The 12,823-nt window shown below is 39.6% G+C and overlaps 2 protein-coding genes across 5 annotated transcripts in view; one reads left to right on the top strand and one right to left on the bottom strand.

Annotated features, from left to right (window-relative positions):
• IQGAP1 (IQ motif containing GTPase activating protein 1) overlaps window positions 1–12,823 on the bottom strand; it is a 404,955-nt gene that overhangs the window by 198,173 nt on the left and 193,959 nt on the right. The gene's annotated exons all lie outside the window — the stretch shown is intronic.
• ERLIN1 (ER lipid raft associated 1) overlaps window positions 1–12,823 on the top strand; it is a 53,941-nt gene that overhangs the window by 12,791 nt on the left and 28,327 nt on the right. For all 4 annotated transcript variants that reach the window (XM_069071299.1, XM_069071300.1, XM_069071302.1 and 1 more), the window contains 4 exons: window positions 2,523–2,569; window positions 4,437–4,498; window positions 7,359–7,484; window positions 9,129–9,202. In XM_069071299.1, the coding sequence (XP_068927400.1) occupies window positions 2,523–2,569; window positions 4,437–4,498; window positions 7,359–7,484; window positions 9,129–9,202 (309 nt within the window). The remainder of the gene's footprint in view (window positions 1–2,522; window positions 2,570–4,436; window positions 4,499–7,358; window positions 7,485–9,128; window positions 9,203–12,823) is intronic.

The following is a 12,823-nucleotide window of genomic DNA, read 5'->3' as shown; positions in this document are numbered from 1 at the left end:
ATTCTGCCACAGTTTTCTCAACTGCAAAATGGGAATAAATAATAGCACTTATAAGGTTGCTGAGAGGATCAAATGAGATAGTATTTGTAAAGGGTTTAGTACAATGCCTAACTATACATAGCAGGATTTAATATATGCTGGTGTGTCCCCCCCCTCCATTATACTTTTGCAGCATTTAGCTTTGATTGCTTTGTAGTTGTCTACATTTACATTATTATAATTTTGTTTATTGTTTTTCTGGTTCTGATTACTTCACTTTTGTCACATAAGTCTTCCAGTGCTTCTTTGTATTCATATTTATTATTTCTTTGTAGCACAGCAGTATTTTATTACATTCATGTACCACAGCTTGTTTAGCCATTCTCCAGTTGATGGGCATCTACTTTGTTTCAAGTTATTTGCTACTGTATGTGAAAGGCACTGTTATTCATATTAGTGTATTTTGGGCTTTCATTATTTGGATGTTGTCTTTGTATATGGTATGAGATGTTGGTCTATATCTAATTTCTGCAAGACTTCCCAGTTTTCCCAACAGTTTTTTTTTGAATAGTGAATTCTTTACTTCTGTGGTTGGGGTCTTTGTCACCTGAATGCTCTTCACTATTGCTTCCCCCTCCCCAATTCCTGGATTTTCTAACATAAGCATATCTTCTTAATATACATTACTACTTCACCCTTTCGCCCTTCTTTTTCTCCTCTCTTTTTAATCAATTCTTTTTCTTTTGAATGAAGTGCAGTTGTAATTTTTTCTTTAATATCTCTAGTGTATCCTACTTTTTTTTGCCTTTTGGAGGGCAGTTGGGGTTAAGTAACTTGCCTAAGGTTACAGGGCTAGGTGTGTGTGTGGGGTGTGTGTGTGTATGTGTGTGTGTGTGTGTGTGTGTGTGTGTGAATTGTCTGAGGCCAGAACCTAACTCCAAGTAGTGCTTTACTCACTACCCACCTAGCCCCCCCATTTATCTTTCTTGTTATCCATACTTTGTGTATTTGTACATAAACATTGGGCTTTACTTTTGGTTTCTTATCTCCTATTTCTGGTTTCTGATTTCCTTCAAGACCTGGCTTTAAAATGCCTTCTCAAGGAGACCTTCCCTGATTAAATTTCACTTGACTCATTGTCCTGCTTTCCCTAGCACCTAGGCGTTTATTTTAAAGATAATAGAAATAAATCTTTGCATTATGTTATTTTGCACTTGTTGCTTTGTACAGTTTTTAAGAGTTTGTTTTGTCTATCTAGCTAGATTTTCAGCTCTTTAAGGTTAGGGTTTTTACTGTCTTTCTTTTGTTTCTTCCTCCTGAAGTTTAGTGCTGTATTCTAAACTGTGTATTTTGTACACCCCTTGTACTTAATAGACACTTGGGACGGCTTTGAGGGCAGAGGTGGGTAACCTGTGTCCTTGAGACCGACCACATGTTGCCTTCTAGATCCTTAAATGTGGCCTTTTGACTGAATCCAAATTTTATATAACAAATCACTTGAGAGAGAATAGCATGATCAAGGCAGCACACTGGTATGTATGTTCCTTTGAAGTAGGATTTCACTGAGGGGAAGGTTTAACTAACCAATGACTAAAGCTGGCTCTGTGTTCCAGGGTCATTGACAAAAGGAGAGTACTGTATTGAATCTTTTATGTTAAGGGTTTTTTTGAGTTTAGTTCAAGTCAACAAACTTTAAGTGCCTATTGTGTGCAAGGCATTATGTTAGGTTATCTTGATTATAAGTAACACATCAGCAAGACAGTCTGTTCTTGAGGAGCTAACATTCTAGTGGGAGATAAGATATTTGCACAGAGAAGGGCAGTACAAAGAAAATGGAGGCAGGAGAGAGTACTCACAACCAGGGGAGTCAAAGAAGGCTTTATGGAAGAGGGGACACCTGAACTTAGCTTTGATGGAAGACAGAATTCTGCAGGGTAAAGATGAGAATAGGTAGTTGTCCAATTTAGCTGCGATGTAGAATTCAAGAAGTTAGGGTGAAAGAAGTTTGGGGAGTTAATGTACACTCTTTTTATACAGCATGGGAATCTGGAGAGTCAAATGCCCAAAGACAAAGACCTATCCTTGGCCTCTTGGCCTGTTGGGTTGTCCCTGTAGATGAGCCATAAAGCTACATAACCTCACCCAGATTCCTTGACCAGAGAGGGAAGTGTGGTGGTGGTTTTCTTACTAGCATCTGGAGCCTGTCAGCTCTTCTTTGGTGCCATTCAATTGCTGCCATAATGCTTCTACTTTAGTACTTGGGAAGATCTATGATTACTGGAGTGATGGGGTTCTTTTCATCAGAATCCCATAAAACTGGGGAGATAGTTTTTGAGAATGACTATGGCTGAAAAATTCGCAACTGGTGATGACTGTAATATGCCCTCTGTTTACATGAGGAAATGACATAGTAATGGAACCTTTTCTCACCTTATCATCTCAGGAACTGTGCCTTGTGCCCTGCAAGGACTTGCTTCTGGAGCATGTGTTGCTTTAGGGAGCACATGTATATATTTTGACTATTGGTTCTTTTTTCCCTCTAGACAACACTACAAACTGATGAAGTTAAAAATGTGCCCTGTGGAACAAGGTAAGCTTTCCTTTTGCCTGCTTTGGGTTCCCATTTTTTATAGAGGACATTCTTGTTCATAAATCTGGGAATTGCTTAGGAAGCCTTCAAAAATGCACTTGACAAACTTAGGGATGTTTCTGGACTCAGTATTCCAATGGAAGCCTGTCTCTAAACAGAACCTTTATATTATACTCTTGACATCAGTAAATTAAGTTCCATTGAACCAAAGGGAGTTTGATGACGAAATTTGAGTAACACAGCAGAGCTGTATTAAATCTACAAATTACTCACAGGGACATTTTTATGGAACAGTACTTTATTAGTACAACTGCTTGAGGATGCAAAATAGGCCCCAAATATATGGAGAATAAAATCAGCACATTGAATTGTTCCAAGAAGAAAAGAATATAAATTTTAACATCTCAGATACTAAATTCAAGTAAATTAATAAATAATATTAGGCGCCTAGAAAGTTTGGGATCTGTAGAGGGAAGTGATTGCCTATAGAGAACACAGACTTAGTCATACTTTCTATAAAAGTGGAGACTTTCTTTGTTTCTTATGTTAGTCATACTTTCTATAAGGTAGAGACTTTGTTTCTTGTCTTAGTCATATTTCCCATAAAAGTGCAAGCTTTGTTTTTTGTGTTACTCATATTTTCTATCTTTTTTATGGATTGCTTTTAGAGGTTATTTGGAAGAGTCACTTGATTCTTCCTTTTTTTTTTTTTTAAGAGGCAGTCAGAGTTGAGTGCCTTACACAGGGTCACACAGCTAGTAAGTGAATCTGGATTTGCGCTAGGTTCTTCCTCACTCCAACACAGGTGTTCTTTCCACTGAGCCACCTAGCTACCTCTTGTATTGATTTTCAAAGTGTGTGTTTGCTCATCTTAGTTAATTACCCATGTTAAATGAGGCTTATTTCTCATGTGGACTAGTTTTCTAATCATAGACTACATGACTCACTCCTGTAGTCATCTTAAAGAGTGATAGTGTCAGTCTTCACCCTAGGATTCTGTATTTGTGAATTAGCTTACTTGCTAAAATTGATTTGTAGCCCAAAATCAATATTTGTGGCACTTTCATGGTCATTTGTGGATGTACGCAGGCAGAGTGGTGAAAAATTGGAGTTGCCTAATGTACGCTTTCCCCACTGAGACTGAACAAGATGATACTGATTTCTTGTTTCAGCTCTAACACTGTAAACAAGCCTCCTTTTTGATATCTATGTAGTGACATGTTTTTCATATTTTTCTGCTTTTTGTTTGTGATTTTGTTATTTAAAATAGTTCCTAAGGAAGTGCTGTCTTAGTGTTCCTAGAAGTCTGTGATGTGTTTTGCAAGAAAATATGTATGGGGTAAATTTCATATGGGTTTTGTTTAGCATGAGTGATAGTGTTGCTGAATGTGAATTCAGTGTTGATGCATTAATAATACAGGTGCATCCACAAGAAGGAAGAGGAAGTTCACCAATCGAAATGTAAGATTTCTTCAGAAACTGCTAAAGTAAATGTTATGACCATAGGCTTGCAGGGACTTAGCCTTATATTTTTCCCAGGACCACTGGCTCAGTATTCCTAATTCTATGTTCACAGTGACTTTATAGAACATAATTACCACAAATGATGAGAATTGACTGTGTGTGCCTTTGATTATAAGAAAAACCAGGTAAATGTGGATGAATAGATCAATACAAATACATCCCCATTGCTGATAATGTCATCTTGATGTGTGGAGGGCAGGATAAGTTTTTAGATTTTTTTGTCTTGCTGAGATGACTCATTGTATGTAATATAGTTGAACAGATGGTTTTGCAGATCTGTTTTTACAGCCAGGAATCTTATAGTTAACTCACTTTTTCCATGCCTTTTTTTTTTTCTCCCTAGTGGTGGGGTCATGATCTATATTGACCGAATAGAAGTTGTGAATATGTTGGCTCCTTTTGCAGGTATTGTGCCCATCTCTTCTCTTATTGCTAATGTTGGAATCAAAGTATACATAGCTGATATCTGGGAAAGTGGTTAACTTAATAGTCTTAAGGTAGATACAATACTATTAGTGATAATTCATTTGAGGACACTTTAATTTTTACCCAAGCCTAACCTTTTCTGGTAATTATTTGCAAGTCCAAGTATAATAGGTGCAGGGATTAGAAGACTCTCCTATCTGTCTAAACTTGTTTCTTGGTATTTTCCAGCCTAAACCCACCACTAAACCAGTCTCTTTACTGTTTCCCCAACAGAAATGGTTCAGTTCCGTCTCCCTGCCTTTGTTCACATTCTCCCTTTGTCAAGAATATGCTGCTCTCTTTTATCTGTACAAACCCCAACTCTCCTTGGCGTCCCAGTTTCAGGATTCCTTCTTTTTTTTTTTTTTGTCTTTTGGAGGGCAATTGGGGTTAAGTAACTTGCTCAAGGTTACACGGCTAGTTTTTTTTGTGTGGCTGTTAAGTGTCTGAGGCCAGAACCAAACTCGGGTCCTCCTGACTCTGGGGCCGGCGCTTTACTCACTGCGCCACCTAGCCGCCCCTTCAGTACTACTTCTTACTTTCAGACTCTAGCTTACATTAATTTTTTCAGTTCCTTTTGTGCTCATTATCTGTACCGTAATACCGTTTTTTCATGCTGCCTTGGGGTCACATTTCATGTGTGTGTTGTATGATTTGCTTTACAACTAAACTCTAAATAGGTGGGAAAACTGTGTTTGTGTCTTCTACTTATCTTGTGCCCTCAACTTACCTAGCCTAGTGCAAGGCATTTAGTAGGCACTCAAAATTGGGTTTACCTTAGGGGATAAGTAGTACTGAGAAAGAAAGCCTTCTGTTTTAGATATCTGACTTGTTCTTTTTCCTTGCTGTCTAAGAACCCTGTGTCCTCTTTCTTTTGTCTTTTTTGGGGGGGGGAGGGAGAAGGCAAGGCAGTTGGGGTTAAGTGACTTGCCCAAGGTCACACAGCTAGTAAGTGTTAATCGTCTGAGGCTGGATTAGAACTCAGGTCCTCCTGACTCCAGGGCTGGTGCTCTATTTACTGTGTCACCTAGCTGCCCCCCTGTGTTCTATTTCTAATTGTCCCCTACTTTAACTCCCCCAAACCGTGCTTATTCTAAACTTTTCTGGTCACCAAGGGAATCATCTTGGCCCTTTCCTGGTCTTTGACATCTTCTCTCCACTTAGGCCGGGCATTTGCACACTACACATAGTGATGCCACCCTTGTTTACAAAGAGGTTATGGGGCTGCCTACCCCTCCTCCCACTCCCACATCATTTGCAATTGATGCAAATAGTTTGTTTAGCTAGGATGTTATTAAAATTATAATAAAGAATTTGTTATAATTTTTATAATAAAATATAAAATTAAAACTATATAAAATAATAAATTATAACTATAGCATTCAGGGTTTTAGAATTATATATAGATGTAGAGATGGAATTGATCATCAAGGTCATCTAGTTCAACCTTTGTATTTTACAGTTGAGGAAACTGAGGCCCGAGAGGTTAAGTGACTTGCTCAGGGTTACACAGATAGAGATAGGAAGTGACAGAGCCAGAATTTAAAGTCAGGTCCTTTAAATCCAAATACAGTGCTTTTCCCACTATGCCCAGCTGCCTCCCAAAGGCAAAGGAGAAATTATGATGGGCAAGGCCCTCAATCTTTAAACCTCTATACCACAATATACTTTGTACCTGGAACTATGGGGAAAGACATGAATTTGTCACCCCACATCTGAATGGCAGGCTTGAAAATGGCCTCAGCGTCCTATTACCTCTGTGTGCCTGGTCCCCTGGGAACCTCTTTCATCACTGAGGGATGAGCCTTGATCCCAGAGAGGGAGTCTCAAGAAAGCTACCCTGTTCAGGCTGAGTGACCTGAAGAACAGTGATAGTTCCCTACCCTGCTTGCCAAGAAATCTCCAAATCTGATGTCTGCAGAGGGCAGTATGGATTCTGGCCATCTTTGCTCCAGCATGGGCTGATAGGAGAACACATCTTATATTTCTGTGACACAACCCTTACATAAGCTTCCATTGCCTTCTGTAGCGGCAAGCACCCCAAGCGTCCTCAGGGTTGCTTCCACCACAGGTTCTTGGATCTGCTTTGTTAAAGGAAAGCAACTCAAAATGGGTTAACAAGCTTACTTTAATCAGTCAGACATATATCGTTTACCTTGTTCAGGGGAAAAAGGTCAGCACCCCGAACTTCAAAGTATACAGGCAGAATTATCAAGACAGAAACAGATCAAGTAGACAGCTTTCCAAACTGTCCAGCCATTACATCCATACCCAATCAACATCTGTGTTTTTCAAAGGGGGGGGGGGCGCCCTGGACAACGGCTTCCCAGAATACAGATCAAATCACAGAACACTTCTCAAAGTGAGCCCCCAAAACAAAGCTACACATCAGGGCTTATATAGCCTTCTCCTGGCTCAGAGAATGTAACAACCTTTTGGACCCACTGGCCAATCAGAAAGTATCTACTGAAAAACAAGCCTCCCACCCCAGGCTTCCGGTGCACTTTAGCCTAGGGGCTGGGAAGATCTTCCAAATTTGCATTCCCATTACACCTTCTTGCATCAAATTCTCCATTTTTTCTTGTTTTTATTGATTTTGTTTTCTTTGAAATGAAATTTGTGGCTGTTATTCTTGAAAATGGCCTACTTTTTTGACCATTGCTTTGTGCTCCACAAAGTTTTGGGGGGTATACCTTGTAGTTGTAAAACTCTGGCTTAAGTAGAAGCTTACATTCTTGATTGCTGAGGCCCTTTTCTACTCTTTGGCATTGGAAGGCTATCTTGTGTACTTCTTTTTCAGTATTTGATATCGTGAGGAACTACACTGCAGATTATGATAAGACTTTAATCTTCAATAAAATACATCATGAATTGAACCAGTTTTGCAGTGCTCACACTCTTCAGGAAGTTTACATTGAATTGTTTGGTGAGTGCTTTGCCTTCCCATTTTGACTATGCAGATTGACACCTAGTATACTGATACTGAATTATGTTGGCTTTATGTAGAGGTTTTTAAAGTAAAAACTTACTAAATGTGTTTCATTGAGAGCAATGTTTTTAAACATAAACCTAACTATGTCTTTTTAAGTAATACTGTTAAACTACTCTAAATGATTAACATGATTGGAGGTTAAATTTTTTTATTATAAGTTTAGATTTTAAAAGCTTTGGGAGAAAGTCATTTTAAGGACAGATACCATTTTCTTAAACTCATGGTTGTATAAGTAGAGATTGGGTAAATTTTATCTGCTTGTAGATTCTTTATACTTTGACCTGTCTTCTTAGTGAAGCAGATATCTGGGAGTCAGGAGGGGTATTCAATCTACAGTTTCTGGTTTGAATAGATTAGTGTTCTTGAAGTTTTAGTAGAATATTTTCTTCGGATAAACTAGGTCCTTAAAGTGACAAGTTATTTCTCTTTTTTCCTTAAGACTCCAAATCATTTGGGGATAGGAGGAAATTGATAGTAAAATCTTTTATTAGTGAAGGATGTACCAGATTTTGGGGATTGCCATGTAGGCAACAGTTGGGTAGGATATCTACCAATCAGAGCACTGAGAATTGTGAATTATCACTTGATTCAAATCTACTGACTAGGGCCTTGTGGGATAGAGCTGATTTCACTTGACCTTACTGGGATGGGGCAGTTTGGTCTGTCCAGGTTTGTAATGTCACTTGTTAACCTAAGATTGGTGAACACACTAATCTGGTAATAGAGAAAACATAGGGGTGAATTTGTGGAGAGTAGATGTATTGGAGAGAAAACTCTATTTAAAGACTTTTCTGTGGACCTGTATCCAAAATCAAAATAAAGCTGACAGTGGTAGAAAAATGATGTATTATTATGTCTTGTGGAAAAGAGACATATGGTTATTAGAGTGATGTCAAATTCAACTTGATGCATATTTTTATATATTAGTGTTTGAATTAGTGAAATTTATGACTTCATAGATGGAAGACTTAAATTCTCCACCAATTGAGTAATTTGGAGCAATTTGTTTAACATCTCACTTCCTTGATATGATAATCCCTGACACTTTTCCTGTCACAGAAAGCGATATTACAAACATAGAATCATAGATTTTAGTCTAGAACCATCTAGTCCTAGCCCCTCATTTTGAAAAAATGAAGGTGCTAAACTCTAGAGAGGTTAAGTGGCTCCTCCACCATTGCTTGGTCATTAAGTTAGCAGCTGAGCCAGGATTCGAAGTCAAGTCCACTAAACGTAGTAGTGCTCCTTTGCTCCATAAGATTACTTTTTTTTTTTTGCTTTTTTGGAGGGCAGTTGGAGTTAAGTGACCTGCCCAAGGTCACCTGGCTAGTTCTTACGTTAAGTGTCTGAGGCTGGATTTGAACTCAGGTCCTCCTGACTCCAGGGCCGGTGCTCTATTCACTGTGCCACCTAGCCGCCCCTTTAAGATTACTTCTTTAAGAAGAATTTTGAGCTTCACAAAAGAATCTAACTCTTTAAAGTCCAGGATTGATCATGATATTTTTTGTTTAAGTTTTAGTAGAATAGAAAAAATTTTATATGCTTTAATATCTGTTGTTTTCTTGCCTCCAAAAACAGATCAGATAGATGAAAACTTGAAGCAGGCTCTACAGAAAGATCTGAACGTCATGGCTCCTGGTCTCACTATACAGGTAGGCCCAATCTCCTGGAAGGTTTTGAGGAGTTTGAGACTCTGAATTCAGGTCTCGTTCATTCAACAAATTTTACCCAAGAATGTTAATGAAATGTTAGGTCATCCCTAATAAAGATCTTGATAACTTTATGACTTAGCACATTTAAAAATTATTGTTGCTTACTTTAACTGCCATCCATTACCTTTGAGTGCTTTTAAGAGGAAAAAATAGGCAAGCTGAATGTTATTAAAGAAGTCAAGTCTGTACTTATATGTACTTTCCAAGAGAGTTTCATTAATTTCAGTTCTGTCTGGGATTTGGCTCTTATAAAAATAATTATACATCTTGATGTAATAATCATTCATTGGGACCACGTACCCTATTTATTTATTGGGAAGGAAAAAAAGACCTCCCTATTTAAAGATATTTATAATAATACTACAGATTAAATGTCTAACAACTAGGGCATGGCTGTTGGACATACTGAAGCGATGCAGATGCAGATGAGAAATATGAGTGATCTCAAGGAATCCTGAAAAACGTGTGTGCAGTCTGAAAGAAGTGGAACCAGTCACATGCACATGTGCACAGGCGCACATGCGCACACACAAACTGACTATGACTGTGCGAAAGGAAGAAATGTATACTCACGTGGGGCAAAGCAGCAGAAACAGTGGAAGAAGGGAGAGGGTGGAGGGGAAGTAGCCAGTATGATGTTACAGATGTTTGTGTGGTGGAATTAATCTAAAAAGTAAGTAAAGTAAGTAAAGAATTGTTTTGTTCTTGTTTAAGGTCATTGTCTTAGGCAGTTATTTTAAACAGAAAACAGGTGAAATATTTGTCAGTTGTGCTCTATGTAAGCCAAAGTGTCGTAGTGTGCGTTCATGTGGGTTACAAAGGAAGTATGACCTATGATCTTTGCTTTTAGGAAACTTATATTCTAGTTTGAAAGACAAGACATAAAGGTCTGGAGATAAACTACAATAAAAAGTTCCATAATAGGTCCCAGCAACAACAGATGATTTGACAAGCCCTGAATTGCCAAGGGCCTCATACAGTCTGTTGTTGCTATGAATGCTCAAGAGTGGGGGGAGATGCTTTAGCCTGGTGCAGTTGAGGAAGCTTTGTGGAGGGGGGGTTTGAGGTAAGTGTTGTTGATGGACCAAAAAGACTGGGTCTGGGAGCATTCTGGGGAGGTCAGTATATGCAAAACTATGAAGGCTGAAAAGTGTCTGTCTTGTGGAGAGACTCTGGGATTCGTGTCAGAAGAGCTGGGTTTGAATCCCTACCAGCCTGCTTACTTGCCACCTTGTCATTGTGAAGGACTGATTTCACCTCTCTGGACTTGAGCTTCTTCCACTATAAAGTGAAGGGTTGGCTTGTGATGTTTGCTAAAGCGCCTCTTGCATCTTTGTATCCTTGAATCTAGGGTCAGGCTTGGTGATCCATCATGAGTGGGTTTGTGTCAAGAAGCAGTGAAACATAATCTAGAAGGGTAGACTGGGGCCAACTTGGAAAAGGCACACCATTTTGGATAGCTGTCATTGTTGGGAAATTTGTTGTTAATACTGAGGCTAGTGGGGCGGCCAGGTAGCACAGCGAGTAAGAGCACTGGCTCCAGTGTTGGGATGACCTGGGGATCGAATCCTGGGCTCAGATACTCAGCACCACACCCAGAAATAACTGGCTGTGTAACCTTGAACAAGTTACTTAACCCCGATTGCTTAAAAAAAAAAAAAAACTGAGGTGAGGGGTGGCTAGGTAGTGCGGTGAGCAAAGTGCCGGCCCCAGAGTCAGTGGGGACACGACATAATGAGCTCTATGGGGTTTTCCAATGACTCGTCTCCAAGAAGTACAGTGTACTCTTATGGTCTTTTGTCAACCCTGTAAAACCAGGGGTTCTTAACCTTTTGTGTTTCCAGGACCCCTTTGACAGTCTGGTGAAACCCATAGAGTCCTATCAGGTTGTCAGAATAATATTTTTTGTTTTGGAGGGGGGAAGACAGGGCAATTGGGATTAAGTGACTTGTCCAAAGTCACACAACTAGTAAGTGTCAAGTGTCTGAGGCTGGATTCAGAATAATATTTAAAAATGCATAATTATATTGAAATACAGTTAACAAAATATTAAAACAATAACAACAAAAATCCCTGGCATCCCCTCCCCCAGGTAAGAACCCATGCTCTAAACCAGAGCTGAGGAACCTGCAGCCTTGAGGCCATATGTGACCTTCTAGGTCCTCAGGTGTGACCTTTTGACTAAGTCTGAGTTTTATAGAACAAATCCTTTTTTCAAGGGGATTTGTCCTGTGAACTTTGGATTTGGTCAACGGGCCACACTCAAGGACCTAGAGGGCCATGCGTGGCCTCCAGGACACAGGGTCCCCACATTGTTTCATGGTGCAGCTTTTCCTCCTGATGCCTTTGTTGACTTGGGCGACTTCTGGTGGACAATTAGTTTTTAAAAACAAAAACAAACCTCAAAAAACAGGACCCAGAGTAGTCTCAATGGGAACTTTAAGCACCAATGAACATCTTAGGACAAGAGACTAAAGCTTTAGCTCACTTCAGACTTGTGTTGGCCCTGGGATCTGTTCACATTCAGCCTCACATGCTCACTAACTGTGTGAACCCTGGGTCACCTAACCTCTGCCTCAGTTTTCTCATCTGTAAGTTGAAGATGATAATAGAAACTCTCTCCCAGGGTTGTTGTGAGGATCAAAAGAGACAATAGTTGTAAAGCACTTTACAAGCCTTAAAGCTCTATAGAAATGCAAGCTATTATTATTCAAATATATTCAAGTAATTAGAGCTGGAGGGTGAGAAGATTCTAAAGAGAGGGAAGAAACTAGTGGCCTTTTAGAACCTTCTTGTCCTAAGGGTGTGGGGAGAGTTAAATGAGAGCAACTGAGGTTCTGGGGAAAACTTGGTTTGTTCTGAGAAAGGGAAGGGAAGGGGAAAATAGGAATTCATGAGTGTAGAAAGGTGGGCTTGGGAGAGGAGGGAGCACGCTAATTCTATAACATGGGGTGAGTGAGAAAAGATGAGGATATAGACATGGGAGAAGGGGTGAGAGAAGTGGGCACCAGATGAACCATACTCTTCTCTGAAGCGAACAAAGGAGGATTGGGGACGCACGTGTTCATGTAGAGATACAACCAATTCAGCAGGGCAGTAAGAGGTAGGCTAATATCGGGAAGGGAACTGTCGCAAGCAAAACAAGCTCCCTAATCAAGTAGGAGGGATAGAGAGAAGGAGGGGAGGAAGGAGATCTGGAAGCCAAGAAGGGTACAATAAACTGTGGTATATAAATGTAATGGAATACACCGTAAGAATTAACAACAGATGATTTCAGACAATCCAGGTCAGTATGAACTGACCCTCAGTAAAGTGAGCAGAACTAGAACATTTTATTCAGGAACAGCAACATTGCAAAGAAAAACAGCTGTGAAAGACATAACTGATCAGAGCAGTGACCCGAGGGGACTCTGGAGAACTGATGATGAAGCATGCTCCCCACACCTGACAGAGATGAGGATCTCAGGATTCAGAAAGAGACATACATTTTTGGAGATGGCCCCTGTGTGGATTCGTTTTGCTTAACTTTGCTTATTTATTATGAGGTTTTTTTTTTTTTTT

This window comes from Petaurus breviceps, unplaced genomic scaffold (genome assembly GCF_028583685.1).
Source record: "Petaurus breviceps papuanus isolate PSGF00001 unplaced genomic scaffold, PetGlider_PUasm1.0 90825, whole genome shotgun sequence".
NCBI lineage: Eukaryota > Metazoa > Chordata > Mammalia > Diprotodontia > Petauridae > Petaurus > Petaurus breviceps.
The sequence above is the reverse complement of the archived record's forward strand: the minus strand, read 5'-3'. Positions and strand labels throughout refer to the sequence as shown.